This window comes from Bombina bombina, chromosome 9 (genome assembly GCF_027579735.1).
Source record: "Bombina bombina isolate aBomBom1 chromosome 9, aBomBom1.pri, whole genome shotgun sequence".
Classification (NCBI taxonomy): domain Eukaryota; kingdom Metazoa; phylum Chordata; class Amphibia; order Anura; family Bombinatoridae; genus Bombina; species Bombina bombina.
In genome coordinates this window covers 227,093,906-227,115,408 of record NC_069507.1, presented here as the reverse complement: position 1 = coordinate 227,115,408, position 21,503 = coordinate 227,093,906, and the positions used below count along the sequence as shown (strand labels likewise).

The 21,503-nt window shown below is 35.7% G+C and overlaps 1 protein-coding gene across 1 annotated transcript in view; it reads left to right on the top strand.

Moving 5' to 3' along the window:
* Window positions 1-21,503, top strand: part of SLC18A2 (solute carrier family 18 member A2) — a 168,624-nt gene that overhangs the window by 130,198 nt on the left and 16,923 nt on the right. The window contains exons 10-11 of the mRNA XM_053692680.1: window positions 2,263-2,341; window positions 7,806-7,857. Of these exons, the coding sequence (XP_053548655.1) occupies window positions 2,263-2,341; window positions 7,806-7,857 (131 nt within the window). The remainder of the gene's footprint in view (window positions 1-2,262; window positions 2,342-7,805; window positions 7,858-21,503) is intronic.

The following is a 21,503-nucleotide window of genomic DNA, read 5'->3' as shown; positions in this document are numbered from 1 at the left end:
TCAGTTAATGTGCTAATTTATATCTGACCCTAATAGGCAAGGTACATATTATTCAAGAAGCTTTTCTAGGGGTTTATGGCATAAAACTAGATTATTATGATCTTAGTCTTTTGCTTACAAGGATGGAAAAATATAGAAATTATAAACTTTGTCAGCAAGAATAAAGGGATGGTGTTATGTAAAATAAATTACATGTTTATATGTTAAAGGGGCGTGAATCCCATATTTTATCTTTTATGTTTCAGAAAGAGTATACAATTAGAAACACTTTTTTCAAGTTTACTTTACCAAGTTTACTCTGTTCTATTGGTGTCCTTTGCTGAAAAGCATGAAGGTAAAGCCCAGGAAAGCTTTTAACAATGTTTTATATTGTGCAAACACTACTGCTCAAAAGCATTCTTATAAAACTGCTTCCATATAGTTTTCCAGACACAGGGATACGGCCTACCTAGGTATTTTCTTCAAGAAAGGATTCCATAAGAAGGAAGTAATGTGTTTTATTTTTTAAATGAATGCCCTGTCTGAAATATTCAAGCAAAAATGTTGGTCTCATGCTAAAGGGTGCCATTTTTGCATTACCAATACCAACCCTATATAAAGTAGGTAAAGTATTTGTAAAATTCACCTTGGAAGCTGAGAGAACTGCAGTGACATATGAGCTGCATTATTTGTGGCTCAATCATGAGACTTTACCTGTGTGTTTTACCTCTTTGAAGGATCAGTAAAAAATGTATGCTCTAACAAATAAAAATATAAAATTTTGCATTAAAGGCATAGGAAATTTAAAATTAAACTTGCATGCTGCAGATAGAGCATATAATGTTAAAGAGACAGTATACTTCAAAAAATGTTTTCCCTTAATGTGTTTGCAATTATTTTTTTTTACAAACTGCAGGGTATAAAATGTATGAGAATTAACTTTTTAAGGCTTATTTGTGTATATGAATTAGCTGATTTTGTGTTTTGAAGCCACAACCTAATAAAATGGGTTGAGCTTGTAGGTATAATCAGATCTCATTACTTTATCACATTATGTACATATACCTGCTTCTTTATCTTATATCTGTCCATAAATAAGCTTATCTATAGCTTGGACCTAAGGTCAGAAACTTTTAGAATGGGTGGGGATATCACTGGCTAAATCAACTATTTCAAATGCCAATATAAGGGTAAAGGAAATACCTGTGAACAATTTAATACACTCCAACAGGTAAACTGGATCATTGGCAACACATTAAATGGGGGAGACACATTTTTTAGTAAACTGTCCCTTTAACACACTTTTAAATTCACTTTTATTTTCAAATGTGCTTTATTCCTTTGGTATCTTTTGTTGAAAATACATATTCTACACTACTAGGAGATAGCTGGTAATTTACTCCAATTATTGTTTCTTTGTTCTCTTGCTATCTTTATTTGAAAAAGCAGGAATCTAAGCTAAGGAGCTGGCTCATTTTTGGTTCAGCACCCCGGATAGTGGTTTCTTATTGGTGGGTACATTTAGCCACCAATCAGCAAGCACTACCGATGTGCTGAACCAAAAACGGGCCGGCTTCTTAGTTTAGATTCCTGATTTTTCAAATAGAGATAGCAAGAGAACAAAGAAACATTGATAATATGAGTAAATTAGAAAGTTGCTTAAAATTGTTGCTCTATCTGAATCATGAAAGAAAATGGTGGGTTTAGTGTCCCTTTAAGGTAGATCTGTTCTTCACTTTCGTTCAGTAAGTCAGTAATCTCAAACCAATAGTGACCAAAAGGTTAATCAGCTCACAAAACCATCTCATTTAAGATTACATCAGGAGATATATCCATTTTTCTCAGTCTTCAAAATTTGTTTCAGAATTCTGGACCAAATACATTTTAAGCAAACTGGAACTCTGTAAATCCTATATTTGTTAAAGGGACATTAAACATGTATTTTCTTCCTTGCTTCTATAATCGTGCATTAGAAAATGTTTACATTTTATCCTTGTTCCAGTGCATAACATCCCTTTAAGAACTAAAAAAGGCTCTGTATTTAGGACATGAAATAAAAACTTGCTTTATACCTGTGTATACACAACTCTTATTCTTTTTTGTTGCCATAAATCTTGCCCTGGATTTTTATTGTCATGTGTTAATTATCTCATAAAGGTTCTTTTGGATTGTACCTCAGATTACAGAGCGACCGGATATTAAGCTGGTGCTGTAAATCTTTTCATTAATATTTCATTTATATTGACACTTGCACTGATAAGAGAACTTGCTCTTCTTTTACAGGTGTTGCATTTTTACCAGCCAGCATTTCTTATCTCTTAGGAACCAATATCTTCGGTGTGCTTGCTCATAAAATGGGAAGGTAGGATTCCTGACTTATTACTTCCTCTTTCAGATTAAATCAGGGTGGAAAATTAAACATTCTGTACGCTGCACATTTCAGTGAGTTTACTTTTCAAAATGGTAACGGCCAACACACTAAAGATGCTAATTCTCTTATTGGAATTGTATAATACTTGTGTGCACATTTAATATCATTTTTCCTTATCGTGCGTCATTAGATACAATAGATATTTCTCAATTTATAGTGAGAGAAATGTGTGTATGTCATAAGGGCATAAGGCAAGGTCTGCTTCTAAGGGACATTAAATGTAACCTCCCATACATTCATTTATTTTATGAATGAACATAAAACAACATTGTGATATATTCATTATGTATTGTGCTTGCTTTTGTTGTTAAATACCTCTCAAAACTGGGCTTGTTCCATGATCTTACACTCTCAGAAAAAAATGTGCAAAAATGGTACCTTTAGGGGTACAACAGCTTTTCACTGGGGCAGTACCCTCAAAGGTACACCTGCTGTACCCTTTAACATGGGATCATATTGGTACCCTTGCAGATTGTATCTTTCAAAGGCAAATATGTACCTTTAGTGACTAAAATGGACTTCAATGCTATGGTACCATAATGTACCCTTAAAAATAGTGAAAATGTGTTCTATTAACGGTATTTCCCCAGTGATCAGCCCTTTATACCTCATGATGGCAAATTTGTACTCAACACAGCATATTAAAAATGCTGTTCCATTAAAATTTATACAACAACATTTTAAATTAGGGGAAGATAAAAGGTGAGTTTAAAATCCTCAACTACGCACAAAATATAGAAAAAATAACTAATTGTGTAGTTCATTAACAAATATCGACAGGCCCAGAGGCTTGTTTTCCCACAGAAAACCTCTGAATTACGCCAAAGTATCGCTGTTCACACAGCTTATAAACTTAGCTAGGGTTAGTGCAATGATTCATAACCATCCCAGGACAGACTGTTTTGTGGTTCTTGCCACTCATCAGCTGGGAGAAGATTAGAATCACTGCTGGGTGAAGTTGATTCCAGGCAGAATACAACAACATTTTAAATTAGGGGGAGATAAAAGGTGAGTTTAAAATCCTCCACTACGCACAAAATATAGAAAAAATAACTCATTGTGTAGTTCATTAACACATCTAGACAGGCCCAGAGGCTTGTTTTCCCACAGAAAACCTCTGAATTACATTGTTTCCAATGCAGCAAAGGATTCTGGGTAAGATATGCAAATTAAGTACACAATGACACACCTTTTTACTTCAGTCTGCTTTTCAGCAGGTTCCCTTTGCGCCAAAGTATCGCTGTTCACAGCTTATAAACTTAGCTAGGGTTAGTGCAGTGATTCATAACCATCCCAGGACAGACTGTTTCGTGGTTCTTGCCACTCATCAGCTGGGAGTTATCTTTTCTATATTTTGTGCGTAGTGGAGGATTTTAAACTCACCTTTTATCTCCCCCTAATTTAAAATGTTGTTGTATTCTGCCTGTAATCAACTTCACCCAGTAGTGATTCTAACCTTCTCCCAGCTGATGAGTGGCAAGAACCACAAAACAGTCTGTCCTGGGATGGTTATGAATCACTGCACTAACCCTAGATAAGTTTATAAGCTGTGTGAACAGCGATACTTTGGCGTAAAGGGAACCTGCTGAAAAGCAGAGTGAAGTAAAAAGGTGTGTCATTGTGTACTTAATTTGCATATCTTACCCAGAACCCTTTGCTGCATTGGAAACAATGTAATTCAGAGGTTTTCTGTGGGAAAACAAGCCTCTGGGCCTGTCTAGATTTGTTAATGAACTACACAATGAGTTATTTTTTCTATATTAAAATTTATTAAATACACAATCGCCTACCATGATCTTGCTCAGAAAGATAAGTATGTAAGTATCTGGCTAGCTTCAAATGACAATATCTGATAAACTTACAGTTGCTGCTGTCGCTCCTTAAAGACCCAAGCAAGACCAACTGTTCCAAAATGTGCTACTCATAATGTTTTATTTCACTAAGGCCTAGACTCTAACAACACACCATTTAACTTATGGTGACACACTCCACATGAAACAAACATAGAGAAAACATATATACAACAACACAATAATAAAATATAACTCTAACAAAAGGAAAGGGGATTCAGGGGAGGCATAAACGATACAACTCACAACCATACATTTGAATTGTCACCCTATGCAAAATATATGCAAATTAGTCTTTTTCCCTAGAACACATTATGGTGATTAATGGCGCTGTGTTACACAATGTCTAAGAACTTTCAACCAATATGGTGCTGTGCTACACAATGTCCAGGAACTTTCTAACAAATGGCATGTTACACAATGTCCATGTTTGTGACTGGGAAAAGGTTACAATTTAATTTAATTTTTTTAAACTAGTTCTTATACAGCTTTTGTTTATATTATATAGTTTAAAATGACATTTGCTTTATGTGTAAAAGTTATAATCTTGATGCTCTAAATATAAACATTAAAATGTTAAAGGGACAGTCAACACCAGAATTTTTATTGGTTAAAAATATAGATAATGCCTTTATTACCCATTCCCCAGTTTTGCATAACCAACACAGTTATAATAATACACGTTTTACCTCTGTAATTACCTTGTATACATGCCTCTGCAAACTGCCCCTTTACTTCAGTTCTTTTAACAGACGTGCATTTTAGCCAATTAGTGCTGACTCCTAGGTAACTTTACGTGCATGAGCTCAATGTTATCTATATGACACACATGAACTAACACCCTCTAGTGGTGGAAAATTGTCAAAATGCATTCAGATTAGAGGCGGCCTTCAAGGTCTAAGAAATTAGCATATGAGCCTACCTAGGTTTTATCTTTCAACTAAGAATACCAAGAGAACAAGGCAAAATTGGTGATAAAAGTAAATTGGAAAGTTGTTTAAAATTGCATGCCCTATTTGAATCATGAAAGTTTATTTTGGACTTGACTGTCAAATTAATTAAGTGCTTGTGTGCTGTTTAGAGCCAGCAACACAGCATCGGTGAACATATGGGTTGTTAGGTATTTTTTTTCTAACCTCTTGCATATAACTAACAACCATTGAAAATTAACTATTTTGCTGTGCAATATGTATGTTGAATTAATTTAGCCTAAGTATAAAATAACTGTTTACCATCTTGAGAAATAATAACGACCAGGTACACAATAATATGGACTTGCAGGGTTTGGTAGCCTTCAACCACCATCAGCCTTCAACCATCTCCCTCAACCTTTTGGCCACACCTAAATGATACATATTTGTTCCTTAAGGTGTAATTATAACCCATTGAGGGTACGCAACAACTGTTTGTACTCTTTATTCTGACTGTGTAAGGGAGCTCAAATTCTGTAATTTAAGTATGCAGCAATATGCTTCAAACTGCATGAATTGAATACATACTACACAGTGACTGCTTAAGGAAGTGCACAAACTCATTTACTGCTTGTGCTAATTGGCAATAATTAAGGGAGATAAGATAAATATACTCCCCAAGGTTTTCAATCAATTTAGTACATATTGTAAAATGATACACATTAAAAATTATGCACATTATGCTAAAAAAAAGTAACAGCAAACACTTTAAATTAAATAAAAGGTTTAGTTATGAGTAGTAAAACAACCTTGCATAAATATTTTCGTTGTTTATTTTACCCCCTTTTCATGTAATTTAGCTCTGAAAATTGTGGATTTCTAATTTACACAGCAGACATCTCAAGTTTGTTCCATACTGTATATTTCCCTTATTGGCTTCAAGTGATAACAACTGCAAAATAAAGTGCTTTATGCTAACATTATGACCATGACTAGTTTTGTTGTCTGCAAATTGAAGCCTGAATTGGCTCTTCTACATAAGGCTAATAGTGGGTGGAGCTTGGCTATTAATAAATAGTTGCAGAAAAAGGATGTTACTTTTTTTAAAAACAAAAAAACATTTAGACTTGATTGATATTTTATATTATAGAAACACAACAGAAATTACTTGTATCGTACAATAGAAAACACCAGTGGCTCTCCTTTAATTAAATGGACCCTTTATCCTTAATATAGCCACTGAATAGGACAGGGTATGGGTGCTATGTATTGATTACATTAACACAATTGGAAAGAAAGAATACATTTATAGCACTCCAGGGTCACAAAAAAATTATAAATAAATGTTGGGGATAACTTATCACTAACTATTGCGTTAGAGAGTGAAAAACTGGGAGGTAGCAGAGATACTATTTAAAACATAACTTTTATTGGGGAAAAATAAAATTTGGATAAATAAATTAAAAAACACACTTAGGTACCTAACGTAGTGTGTATACAGATTCCGTTATGAAGTAATCACAGTATGATAATGTGTGACATACAAGATAGTAGTTGTAGTGTTTATCACTAGTGGTACTATAGATGAAATAGATTTTAGATGTAACTAAATAGTTAAGTTAAATACCCACTAATAAGTGGAGATCGTGTATTGTGTTACACCGTTAATGGCGGGTGTTAGCTAATAGGCTAATCACAGGCACGCTGTCTAGTCACAGCTGGCCCGATCGCGCTATTAAACTCAATGTAGCTCGCTCCCGCTACCAGACCAGAGCGGGAGCGAGCTACATTGAGTTTAATAGCGCGATTGGGCCAGCTGTGATTAGACAGCGTGCCTGTGATGCGCTTAGAAGAAGAAAACAGACCTGCTCAGTAGAGCCAGGAGTGGCGTTCTGTTTCTGTTGCAAAATATCTATTTAACCCTTTGCTTTAGAAACATGGCGGTAAGCTAATGTTATATAATTCTGCACTATGTACAGAGTTATATCACATTATTTGGGATCAGCTTACATTAAAGGAAGTAACTGGACGTATCATTTGTCTTCTGTGCTCTGATATCATAAAGTGACAATGTACTCAAAAAACTCTGACAATCATATGCAAGAACAGCATCTAGAAATAACATTTATTATGCCAAAAAAGGGAAAGCTGATTAAAAGAAAATGAAACCCAAAATAAATATTTCATGATTCAGATAGAACATACATTTTTAAGCAACTTCCCAATTTACTCCTATTATCTATTCTGTTTCGTTCTCTTGGTATCCTTTGTTGAAAATAATACCTAGGTAGTAACAGGAGCTGGGAGCTAGCTGCTGATTGGGGGCTGCACAGATATATACCTCTGATAATTGGCTTAATAATGTGTTCAGCTAGCTTCCTGTAGTGTATTGCTGCTGCTTCAATAAAGGTTACCAAGAGAATAAAACAACATTGATAATAGAAGTAAATTGGAACATTGTATAAAATCGTATGCTCTATCTGTATAATGGAGTTTCCTATCCCTTTAAGTTTAAACTAATACAGTTGTATCAGTTGTGTACTTCCTCCCAAATCTTATTGGCTATTAGGCCCTTCCTGCTAATGATTATTTGTTTTATTCTATTCCTAAAATAATTCCTTTTTGTCTCCTCAGGTGGCTATGTGCATTTATTGGAATGATTTTAGTTGGGATAAGCATTATATGTGTAAGTAAACATAAGAGATTGGTTATTGGAGGCTGGGTATGAGCACGAGTATCTTATTATTATTATTATTATTATTTACCAATATGAGTGTTTGTTTTTTGCATGTCCTACATTTTTACTCCAAAGTGTTTTTTATGGTATAAAGATTTTTATATATCAAATTAAAACAATAAAATGTTTTTTTTTCCACTGGATAAAATTCTCAAACCACTTTGTGAATGCAACTCATGAGTGTCAAAGCAACTTACTGTAGACAACAGCAGCTTAAAGGGACATTAAAAACTAAATACATTTTATAGGCATCATATTGAGGTTGTTACCTGCCCCCCTTTAGTCATTGGTACGGTCATATTGAAATCTAGCTGTCACTGCATTTTAGTGCAGACGTGTTTGTATATGTGCAGAAACTCCTTCAGAAACCAAGGTTGCAAAATGGCAGCATCTATATATAGAGGACAGTGCATGAGATAGGGAAATTTTAACCTCTTAAGGACATATGACAGAATTTTTCCGTCATAAAACAATTGAGCAAACTGAAAGCTGTGACCTTAAAGGGTTAAACAACTTTCCAATTTACTTTTATTGTCAAAGTTGCTTTGTTCTCTTGGAATTCTTTGATGAAAGCTGAACCTAGGTAGACTCATAAGCTGAATGCTAAGCCCTTGAAGGCTGCCTCTTATCCCAGTTCATTTTGACAGTTTTTCACAGTTAGACAGCGCTAGTTCATGTGTGTCGTATAGATAACATTGTGCTCACTCCAGTGGTGTTAGCACTGATTGGCTAAAATGCAAGTCTGTCAAAAGAATTGAGATAAGGGGGCAGTTTGCAGATGTTTAGACACAAGGTTATCACAGAGGTAAAAAGTGTATTAAAGGGACAGTCTACTTGAAAATGCTTAATGTTTAAAAAATATAGATAATCCCTTTATTACCCATTCACTGGTTTTACATAAACAGCACAGTTATATTAATAAACTTTTTACCCCTGTGATTACCTTGTATCTAAGTCTCTGCAAACTGCCCCATTATCTCAGTTCTTATAATTTAGACACAGGAATTGGCGCACCTCCAAACACATGAGACCACATATTATTTCACATATTTAAACTTTTTTTCCTTTTTGTCTTTGTACTGCAAAAAATTGCCTTCTTAATATTTCAACATTTTTTAAATAAAGATGGGATCTTAGTCACACAATATGGCCATATTCTGCTCAGCCAGTCACCACTTACAAGGCATCCCATAAAAGACTGGTCCTAACTCTATGAAATTAGCCAAACTAAGCTGAATAATGCAATTTTTAATATATCAAAATAACATTTCCAACCTCTCATCCAGACTGCATGGGATGAGGTTTCCTGGCTACATATTATTTCACATATTTCAAACATAACGCTTAATGCTGCAAAAAATTGCTTTCCCAATATATCCTAATGCTATAAAATTAGCCAATACAATTCTAATATACCAAAGAGAAATTCCAAAATTACAATACTATACCACTCACCCAGACTGCATGGGATGAGGCTTCCTGGCTTTATATACACACAGTTAAATAACTATCGGCTAGATTTAGAGTTTTGTCGGTAGCGACCCGCGTAGCTAACGCTGGCTTTTTTCCCCCGGACCTTTTAAATACCGCTGGTATTTAGAGTTCACAGAAGGGCTGCGTTAGGCTCCAAAAAGGGAGTGTAGAGCATAATTTACCGCCACTGCAACTCTCAATACCAGCGGTGCTTACGGACGCGGCCAGCTTAAAAAAGTGCTCATGCACGATTCCCCCATAGGAAACAATGGGGCAGTTTGAGCTGAAAAAAACCTAACACCTGCAAAAAAGCAGCGTTCAGCTCCTAACGCAGCCCCATTGTTTCCTATGGGGAAACACTTCCTAAGTCTGCACCTAACACACTAACATGTACCCCGAGTCTAAACACCCCTAACCTTACACTTATTAACCCCTAATCTGCCGCCCCCGCTATCGCTGACCCCTGCATATTTTTTTAACCCCTAATCTGACGCTCCGTACACCGCCGCAAACCTACGTTATCCCTATGTACCCCTAATCTGCTGCCCCTAACACCGTCGACCCCTATATTATATTTATTAACCCCTAATCTGCCGCCCCCAACGTCGCCTCCACCTACCTACAATTATTAACCCCTAATCTGCCGACCGGACCTCGCCGCTACTCTAAGAAATGTATTAACCCCTAAAGCTAAGTCTAACCCTAACCCTAACACCCCCCTAAGTTAAATATAATTTAAATCTAATGAAATAAATTAACTCTTATTAAATAAATTATTCCTATTTAAAGCTAAATACCTGTAAAATAAATCTTAATATAGCTACAATATAAATTATAATTATATTGTAGCTATTTTAGGATAAATATTCATTTTACAGGCAACTTTGTATTTATTTTAACCAGGTACAATAGCTATTAAATAGTTAATAACTATTTAATAGCTACCTAGTTAAAATAATTACAAAATTACCTGTAAAATAAATCCTAACCTAAGTTACAATTAAACCTAACACTACACTATCAATAAATTAATTAAATAAAATACCTACAATTATCTACAATTAAACCTAACACTACACTATCAATAAATTAATTAAATACAATACCTACAAATAAATACAATTAAATAAACTAACTAAAGTACAAAAAATAAAAAAGAACTAAGTTACAAAAAATAAAAAAATATTTACAAACATTAGAAAAATATTACAACAATTTTAAGCTAATTACACCTACTCTAAGCCCCCTAATAAAATAACAAAGCCCCCCAAAATAAAAAAATTCCCTACCCTATTCTAAAATAAAAATAGAAAAGCTCTTTTACCTTACCAGCCCTTAAAAGGGCCTTTTGCGGGGCATGCCCCAAAGAATTCAGCTCTTTTGCCTGGAAAAAAACCCATACAATACCCCCCCAACATTACAACCCACCACCCACATACCCCTAATCTAACCCAAACCCCCCTTAAATAAACTTAACACTAAGCCCCTGAAGATCTTTCTACCTTATCTTCACCATGCCGGGTATCACCGATCGATCCAGGCTCCAAAGTCTTGATCCAAGCCCAAGTGGGGGCTGAAGACACCCATCCTCCGGCTGAAGTCTTGATCCAAGCCCAAGCGGGGGCTGAAGACATCCATCCTCCGGCTGAAGTCTTGATCCAAGCGGCGGCTGAAGAAGTCCATCATCGGGCAGAAGTCTTCATCCTATCCGGGCAGAAGAGGAGATCCGGACCGGTAGACATCTTCATCCAAGCTGCATCTTCTATCTTCTTCCATCCAACGATGAGCGGCTCCATCTTCAAGACCTTCGGCGCGGATCCATCCTCTTCTTCCGACGTCCTAACACAGAATGAAGGTTCCTTTAAGGGACGTAATCCAAGATGGCGTCCCTCGAATTCCGATTGGCTGAACGGATTCTATCAGCCAATCGGAATTAAGGTAGAAAAAATCTGATTGGCTGATTGAATCAGCCAATCAGATTCAAGTTCAATCCGATTGGCTGATTGGATCAGCCAATCAGATTGAGCTCACATTCTATTGGCTGATCGGAACAGCCAATAGAATGCGAGCTCAATCTGATTGGCTGATTGGATCAGCCAATCGGATTGAACTTGAGTCTGTGTTAGGACGTCGGAAGAAGAGGATGGATCCGCGCCGGAGGTCTTGAAGGTGGAGCCGCTCGTCGTTGGATGGAAGAAGATAGAAGGTGCCGCTTGGATGAAGATGTCTACCGGTCCGGATCTCCTCTTCTGCCCGGATAGGATGAAGACTTCTGCCTGATGATGGACTTCTTCAGCCGCCGCTTGGATCAAGACTTCAGCCGGAGGATGGACGTCTTCAGCCCCCGCTTGGGCTTGGATCAAGACTTCAGCCGGAGGATGGACGTCTTCAGCCCCCGCTTGGGCTTGGATCAAGACTTCGGAGGTTCCTCTGGACGGATCGGTGATACCCGGCGTGGTGAAGATAAGGTAGGGAGATCTTCAGGGCTTAGTGTTAGGTTTATTTAAGGGGGGTTTGGGTTAGATTAGGGGTTTGTGGGTGGTGGGTTGTAATGTTGGGGGGGGGGTATTGTATGTTTTTTTTTCCAGGCAAAAGAGCTGAATTCTTTGGGGCATGCCCCGCAAAAGGCCCTTTTAAGGACTGGTAAGATAAAAGAGCTTTTCTATTTTAATTTTAGAATAGGGTAGGGAATTCTTTTTATTTTGGGGGGCTTTGCTATTTTATTAGGGGGCTTAGAGTAGGTGTAATTAGCTTAAAATTGTTGTAATATTTTTCTAATGTTTGTAAATATTTTTTTATTTTTTGTAACTTAGTTCTTTTTTTATTTTTTGTACTTTAGTTAGTTTATTTAATTGTATTTGTAGGTATTGTATTTAATTAATTTATTGATAGTGTAGTGTTAGGTTTAATTGTAGATAATTGTAGGTATTTTATTTAATTAATTTATTGATAGTGTAGTGTTAGGTTTAATTGTAACTTAGGTTAGGATTTATTTTACAGGTAATTTTGTAATTATTTTAACTAGGTAACTATTAAATAGTTATTAACTATTTAATAGCTATTGTACCTGGTTAAAATAAATACAAAGTTGCCTGTAAAATAAATATTAATCCTAAAATAGCTACAATATTATTATAATTTATATTGTAGCTATATTAGGATTTATTTTACAGGTAAGTATTTAGCTTTAAATAGGAATAATTTATTTAATAAGAGTTAATTTATTTTGTTAGATTTAAATTATATTTAACTTAGGGGGGTGTTAGGGTTAGGGTTAGACTTAGCTTTAGGGGTTAATACATTTATTAGAGTAGCGGTGAGGTCCGGTCGGCAGATTAGGGGTTAATAATTGTAGGTAGGTGGAGGCGACGTTGGGGGCGTCAGATTAGGGGTTAATAAATATAATATAGGGGTCGGCGGTGTTAGGGGCAGCAGATTAGGGGTACATAGGGATAATGTAGGTGGCGGCGGTGTGCGGTCGGCAGATTAGGGGTTAAAAAATTTTAATAGAGTGGCGGCGATGTGGGGGGACCTCGGTTTAGGGGTACATAGGTAGTTTATGGGTGTTAGTGTACTTTATAGCACAGTAGTTAAGAGCTTTATGAACCGGCGTTAGCCCAGAAAGCTCTTAACTCCTGGCTTTTTGCTGCGGCTGGAGTCTTGTCGTTAGATTTCTAACGCTCACTTCAGCCAAGACTCTAAATACCAGCGTTAGAAAGATCCCATTGAAAAGATAGGATACGCAAATGGCGTAGGGGGATCTGCGGTATGGAAAAGTCGCGGGTGCAAAGTGAGCGTTAGATCCTTTCCTGACTGACTCTAAATACCAGCGGTAGCCCAAAACCAGCGTTAGGAGCCTCTAACGCTGGTTTTGACGGTTAACGCCAAACTCTAAATCTAGGCGATAGTATGGAACACACCTGAACAGGGTGGAGTGCTTTAAATCAAAGGGCTTTGGTCAGTACCCTAGTGATAAATCAGTAAGAAATTATGATCAAGCACAAAGCAATTTTTTGCAGCATTAAGAGTTATGTTTGAAATATGTGAAATAACATGTAGCCAGGAAGCCTCATCCCATGCAGTTTGGATGAGAGGTTGGAAATTTTATTTTGATATATTAAAAATGGCATTATTCAGCTTAGTTTGGCTAATTTCATAGAGTTAGGACAAGTCTTTTATGGGACACCTTGTAAGTGGTGACTGGCTGAGCAGAATATGGCCATATTGTGTGACTAACATCCCATCTTTATTTAAAAAATGTTGAAATATTAAGAAGGCAATTTTTTGCAGTACAAAGACAAAAAGGAAAAAAAGTTTAAATATGTGAAATAATATGTGGTCTCATGTGTTTGAAGGTGCGCCAATTCCTGTGTCTAAATTATATTTATTTTGGTCACTTTGGCAGCACTCCCACAATATGTGCATTTAAAAACATATGCTTTCATTAGATGTGCTTGATCATAATTTCTTACTGATTTATCTCAGTTCTTATGACAGACTTGTATTTTAGCCAATCACTGCTGACTTATAAATATCTCCACAGGAGTGAGCACAATGCTACCTTTAGGGCACACATGAACTAGCATTGTCTAGCTGTGAAAAACTGTCAAAACGCAATGAGCTAAGAATCAACCTTTAAGGGCTTAGAAATCAGCATATAAGCCACCCTAAGGTTAGCTTTTAACAAAGATTACCAAGAGAACAAAGCACATTTGATGATAAAAGTAAATTGGAAAGTTATTTAAAATTGCATGCACTATCCGAATTATGAAAGTTTAATTTTGACTAGACTGTCCCTTTAATATAACCGTGTTGGTTATGCAAAACTGAGGCATGGGTAACAAAGGGATTATCTATCTTTTTAAACAATAAACATTTTTTAAGTAAACTTTCCTTTTAATTTTAACGACCCTTTAACTAATATTAATGGGACAGTAAAAACATTGCAATTACAAAATGTTTCAGTAATATTGTAGTAAACGTATAGTGGATAAGATTGTTAATGTTTTTAATGTATTATCACCTTGTTTTCTGCAGTTGTTTTTCAGTAGCCAAACTCTACTCACTAGTTGCCTTATTTGGAGGAGCCAATCCAGACTTGTTAATAGAGTATTAATCTCTGATAAAGCGCATGTACGCATGCGCAAAACGTGTCAGATTGTAGGAAGCAACACTCTGTACCCTATGGCTCAGGTTTAATAAACCAAAGGATTGTACATACTATGGGACGTTTTTTTTTCTTTTTCTTCGAATTGTTAATAGAGTAGACCCAGCTAACCATGGTCATCATTTTAGATACGTTTCCTTTGTTTTGCAGTTCTTATTTTATAATCTCTAATAAAGCCAGTTAGGGATAGCTATGTATCAAGGTTAGGCTTGTGAAGTGAACATCTTATTCTCAGAACTGGGAGGGGGGGATCTTAATTTTCTGTCTTAAATTTCAGAAAAAAAGTGGACAAAATAAATAATTAAAGCATATTGCAAAGTTGTTTTTATTGCATATTATAAAATATTTAGATTATAATTTCATTTTGTTTACTGTCCCTTTAAGCCAGCAAATGTAAAAATTTTTAATCATGAAACATTTTTGAAATGTCTGTTGTCTAGGTATTTTATAATCATGTCTGTTAATATGTATATCAGGTGCATCTGGAATAATGTGCAGTGCAAAGAAACAGACACCGCTGGCTAGCATTGTACTGCGAGTACTGCTCATGTAATACCACTTCTGGTAACAGAATTATGTGAAAAAGACATTATTGATGGCAAAAATGTATTATGATTCTTTTTATTATTTGTAACTAATGGACTATGCAACAGAGAATTTACAAAAAGCGATCACTTTAAAATTATAGGAAACAAACCTACCAAGTGTGTCCTTTATTTGGTCTATGGGCAGATTATCCTATCATTAGCCTATTGATTGGATGATATGCAGCCAACTAATGTGCCTTTAATGTTAGCTTTTATTAAATTCAAAACAAATACCAACACTGACTGTAATCCCCCGAGGATCTCACTAGAATAAAGAGCTATAATATAAAAATAAACCAATTTTTTTTCCTTTAATGATTCAGATAGACCAGGCAATTTTAAGCAACTTCTAATTTACTCCTATTATCAATTTTTTATTTGTTCTCTTGCTATCTTTATTTAAAAAGCAGAAATGTAAAGATTAGGAGCCGGCCCACTTTTGGTTCAGAACCTAGGTTATCCTTGCTTATTGGTTTGCTAAATGTAGCCACCAATAAGCAAGTGCTAACCAGGATGCTGAATCTAAAATGGGCTGGCTCCTAAACTTTACATTCCTGCTTTTTAAATAAAGATAGCTAGAGAACAAAGAAACATTGATAATAGGAGTAAATTAGAAAGTTGCTTAAAATTGCCTGCTCTATCTAAATCATTAAAGAAAGAAAAATAAATTGGGTTTAGTGTCCGATTAAGAAACACAGTAAATGTTTCATCCATATCAAATAGAAGCATTTATCATGCTGCATTTTTTTGTCCTAAAGGTAAAAGCTGTTCAAACTAATATATGACTATATGACTTGTACCCTTCCTATTAATATTTATTGACTTATTGGTGTATCCCCTACTTATGCTCAATGTGCATTATTAGCAAAATGTATCCAACAGCCAATAAGCATTAACACAAATGATTAGCCAATGACTATTAAAGGGACATGAAACCCCAATTTGTTCTTCTATGATTCAGATAGAGCATGCGATTTTTTAAATAACTTTCCAATTTTTTATATGATCTCATTTGTTTTCTTCTCTTTGTGTCCTTTGGTGAATAAAATTCCTAAGTATACTCAGGAGCTGCTAATTGGTGATTCTACAAATATGCCTCTTGTCATTGGCTTTTAGCTTACTCCCAGTAGTGCATTACTGCACGTTCAACAAAGGATACCAAGAGTCAAAAGCAAATTAGATAATTGAATTAAACGGTATGATGTATCTGAATCATAAAAGACTAAAGTGGAGTTTTATGCCCCTTTAATATTGTTTGCATTAGTTTCCATTTCCATCTAAAAATCTTTTGCTTTAAGTTTTTAAATGTAACAAATGTTTAGATTCTGCGCTTTTAATAATAGCTCTTTAAGACAAAGTGGAAACAATTTCAAAATAAAATATACTTTATTTATATAATTAATATCTCCCTTAGAACTCCTATTCATTGTGGAGTCTCAGAATGTTTTTCGATTTGATATTCATCAAGGAGTATTTTAACCTCTTAAGGACATATGACGGAATTTTTCCGTCATAAAACAATTGAGCAAACTGAAAGCTGTGTCCTTAAAGGGTTGGTCTCTGGTTGTTCATCCCAGATACAGGACACTAAAGCACAAATTCCAAGAGATATTCTGAATTTCATTTGCATATCTATGGAATAAGAATGTGTGATTCTTTATCATTGTGCATAAATTGTCACAAATACAAATCTAAATTTACTAAAACAATACTTTTTTTTTAGAATACAAATTTTTAATTACAAATACCATTCTCTTTTCTTTAGAAGTACAACTTTTTTTGCAAGTACAATACAATTTGTCTGTTTTGGAAGAACATTTTTTTTGTGATTTCACTTGTAGTATGTGTCAAAACACTGTAAAAAAAAATGCTAATTACCATACTTCGTTGGTTTTAATTAAATGTGGAAAAATGGTTGACAACCCCAGCTAGGGTTGCCACCTCAGCCATGTTTTCCTGGACACTTATGAGTTACACATGCTGCAGGGTGTGAAGGGAGGAACATGTATTGTGTTTCTGGACAGCACTATTTATATTCCTCCCTGCACACCCTGCAGTATGTATAACTTATAAGTGTTCTGTATTTTAAGGGACAGGTGGTAACCCTAACCCCAGCACGTCTCATGTAACATACAACATATCTTAACATGTCTAAAGTGAATATTCTCATTTGCATCATACAACACTATACAGAGTTATATAATATTGATTTTGTCAGCCATTTCTCCACAATAAACTGAACAGACTGCTGTGACATCACAAGTCCTTTAGCAGAATGGGAACTAGCACTCATTTTTTTAAAGTGTTTTGACAAGTGTAATAAAAAAAAATTGTACTTCCAAAAAAAATGGTTTTGTATTTCCAAAAAATAAGATTGTACTTCCAAAAATAAAATGATACTTACTAAAAAAAATAATAATTGTTTCTGTTAAAGATTTGTATTCTAAAAAAATTTATTTAAAAAAAAAAATTGTATTTGTAAATTTAGATTTGTATTCATACGTCACAATTTATGTACAGTGATAAAGAATCACACACAGTAACCTTTTGACAGCAATCGTATTCATACATGTCGTTATGTAAAAACCTTAGCTGCTGCTTAGGGAAAACACATTTCTGGGCTTGTCGGGATATGCAAATATGTGCCATTATTGATTATAATTTTACTTAACCACAGTGAATGTGGAACTGATCTATGTACTTTCACTAGTCCACAAACCAGAAGCAATTTGGATGATGTGTCTTTAGACTTGCCTGTCTTACCAGTGTTTTGTTGTTAAATATGTTAAAGTATTAGAAAAATGTGGTTCATCTGGGTAACTTTTTTGTTTAGAAAATGATATATCACTGAATTAGCTGGTGTTTGCATCCAGCACCAGATAATATAATTAATAGCAACCCAAAGTAATGGACACTTCCAAACTACACACAGCTACATTTATAGCACATAGAATAAATATCAGGGGCACCATTACATATGCAGCATCGCCCGCAAAAGCTAGTGACACCATTATTTTTACGTGATTTTTGTATTACATATATACGGCGTAGCATACAAGTTACGCGCGTATATTTCACCCGTCGCCAACAATTTTTACTCTCATAAGCTAACATGGGACAGCATCGCAAATCGGTATCCAATATTCAGCACAAGGACTTACGTGGCGAAAATGGAGAAATCTTACTCCATTTTCACCTCGTCATACTAAGGCAGCCGCAGCAGGCCTTGCTCTGAGTATGGGAGCACTGTAACTCCCGAAACTGCCTGCAAAAAGAAACTAAACCCAAATGTGCTTTTAGAAACAGTCTGGGGTCTTGCAGCGCCCCAGATAGCTGATCTCCCCATTACTGGAACAATGGTGGAAAGGTTCTTTTGAGTGGCATGCCTGAAGAAATGGCCGGAGGGCTGAGAAAGGCATAACGTATTTGCACACTTTTGCACATTGTAGTGCGTGATTGTTTTTCTATATATCAGTTTTAATAAATTGTGTGTTTTTTAATCACTTTGTTTGCCTGATCTATATGATCTAAACACACCATTGTATAATCGCTGCCTGCTAGGACTGAAAACCAAAGGATCTGGAGCTGTGTGGCTATGCAATTAACAAGCGCACAAAAGAACCTTTCCACCGCTGGGGATTATCAGTTTGGGTGAGGATTGTTCAGCAAGTTGATACTCACAAGGAAGCGCCTCTCTTTTTCTGTTTTGAAGACTCTGTATTTTCATGTATGTATTAGGGCTGACTGTCAGGCAGACCTAAGCCTGTAAAACTGATTTAAAATGTACAGCAAGGGAACTTGTACTGCACAATAAAATAGGGAAGATAAAGAAAAAGCAAAATCAGGATTATCCAGAGACATAGATAAACTAGAACAGAGCATTCCTAGAAACTCTCAGACTATCAGCTACAAGAGGTTACTGAGAACTAGGGTTGCAAAGTCATCTTTATTTAAAGGGACAGTAAACACAATGTGAGTTTTATATATTTAAACAGTAAACACTTTAAAGTTTTTGTATAAAAGGTTTAGTTTTGAGAAGTAAAACAACTTTACAATAAGTTTTCAATATTTATTTTGCTCTTTTCATGTAATTTAGCTCTGAAAATTGATGATTTTTAAAAAATTCTCAGAGCAAATTTACCGTATTGACTTCTCAAGGCTGACCCTGCTATGTAACGGTCCCTATTTGGCTTTAGCTGATAACAAATGCAAAACAATGCACTTCATACTAACATAATGGCTGTGGCTAATGTTGTAGGCTCCTCCAAATAAAATAAGTGGTGGGCGGAGTTTGACTGTTGCAAGACAATTGCAGCAAACAAGATAAGTTTTTAAAAACATCTAGACTTGGCTGATGTGTGATTCTGTATTATGCACAATGATTGTTTGCTCAATGTCGAGTCCGCACAAACTAGTCTGTGGGTTCGCTTGACCCAGTTTTTGTTTGTGTTTCTTTCTTATAAGCTTAATTAGAACACAAGAAGCATTTACTCTCACCTAGGGGAAATATTCTGCCAGCACGATTAGTAAACTACCTATTGAACCAGCTTCTCCAGAATATGGAAACCACATTCCCTTTTTATAAAATGATTCAAATATATTTCTTTCATGTAATTAACAAGAGTCCATGAGCTAGTGACGTATGGGATATACATTCCTACCAGGAGGGGCAAAGTTTCCCAAACCTTAAAATGCCTATAAATACACCCCTCACCACACCCACAAATCAGTTTTACAAACTTTGCCTCCGATGGAGGTGGTGAAGTAAGTTTGTGCTAGATTCTACGTTGATATGCGCTCCGCAGCAAGTTGGAGCCCGGTTTTCCTCTCAGCGTGCAGTGAATGTCAGAGGGATGTGAGGAGAGTATTGCCTATTGAATGCAGTGATCTCCTTCTACGGGGTCTATTTCATAAGGTTCTCTGTTATCGGTCGTAGAGATTCATCTCTTACCTCCCTTTTCAGATCGACGATATACTCTTATATTTACCATTTCCTCTACTGATTCTCGTTTCAGTACTGGTTTGGCTTTCTACAAACATGTAGATGAGTGTCCTGGGGTAAGTAAGTCTTATTTTCTGTGACACTCTAAGCTATGGTTGGGCACTTTATTTATAAAGTTCTAAATATATGTATTCAAACATTTATTTGCCTTGACTCAGAATGTTCAACTTTCCTTATTTCCAGACAGTCAGTTTCATATTTGGGATTATGCTTTAATTATCATATTTTTCTTACCTCAAAAAATTTGACTTTTTTCCCTGTGGGCTGTTAGGCTCGCGGGGGCTGAAAATGCTTCATTTTATTGCGTCATTCTTGGCGCGGACTTTTTTGGCGCAAAAATTCATTTCCGTTTCCGGCGTCATACGTGTCGCCGGAAGTTGCGTCATTTTTTTGACGTTATTTTGCGCCAAAAATGTCGGCGTTCCGGATGTGGCGTCATTTTTGGCGCCAAAAGCATTTAGGCGCCAAATAATGTGGGCGTCTTATTTGGCGCCAAAAAAATATGGGCATCGCTTTTGTCTCCACATTATTTCAGTCTCATTTTTCATTTGCTTCTGGTTGCTAGAAGCTTGATGTTTGGCATTTTTTTCCCATTCCTGAAACTGTCTTATAAGGAATTTGATCTATTTTGCTTTATATGTTGTTTTTTCTCTTACATATTGCAAGATGTCTCACGTTGCATCTGAGCCAGAAGATACTACAGGAAAACCTCTGCCTGCTGGATCTACCAAAGCTAAGTGTATCTGCTGTAAACTTTTGGTAGCTATTCCTCCAGCTGTTGTTTGTATTAAATGTCATGACAAACTTGTTAATGCAGATAATATTTCCTTTAGTGATGTACCATTGCCTGTTGCAGTTCCCTCAACATCTAAGGTGCAGAATGTTCCTGATAACATAAGAGATTTTGTTTCTGAATCCATAAAGAAGGCTTTGTCTGTTATTTCTCCTTCTAGTAAACGTAAAAAGTCTTTTAAATCTTCTCTCTCTACAGATGAATTTTTAAATGAACACCATCATTCTGATTCTTTGGACTCTTCTGGTTCAGAGGATTCTGTCTCAGAGATTGATGCTGATAAATCTTCATATTTATTTAAGATGGAATTTATTCGCTCTTTACTTAAAGAAGTACTAATTGCTTTAGAAATAGAGGATTCTAGTCCTCTTGATACTAATTCTATTCGTTTTGATAAGGTTTTTAAAGCTCCTGCGGTTATTCCAGAAGTCTTTCCTGTTCCTAATGCTATTTCTGCAGTAATTGCTAAGGAATGGGATAGATTGGGTAATTCATTTACTCCTTCTAAACGTTTTAAGCAATTATATCCTGTTCCGCCTGACAGATTAGAATTTTGGGACAAAATCCCTAAAG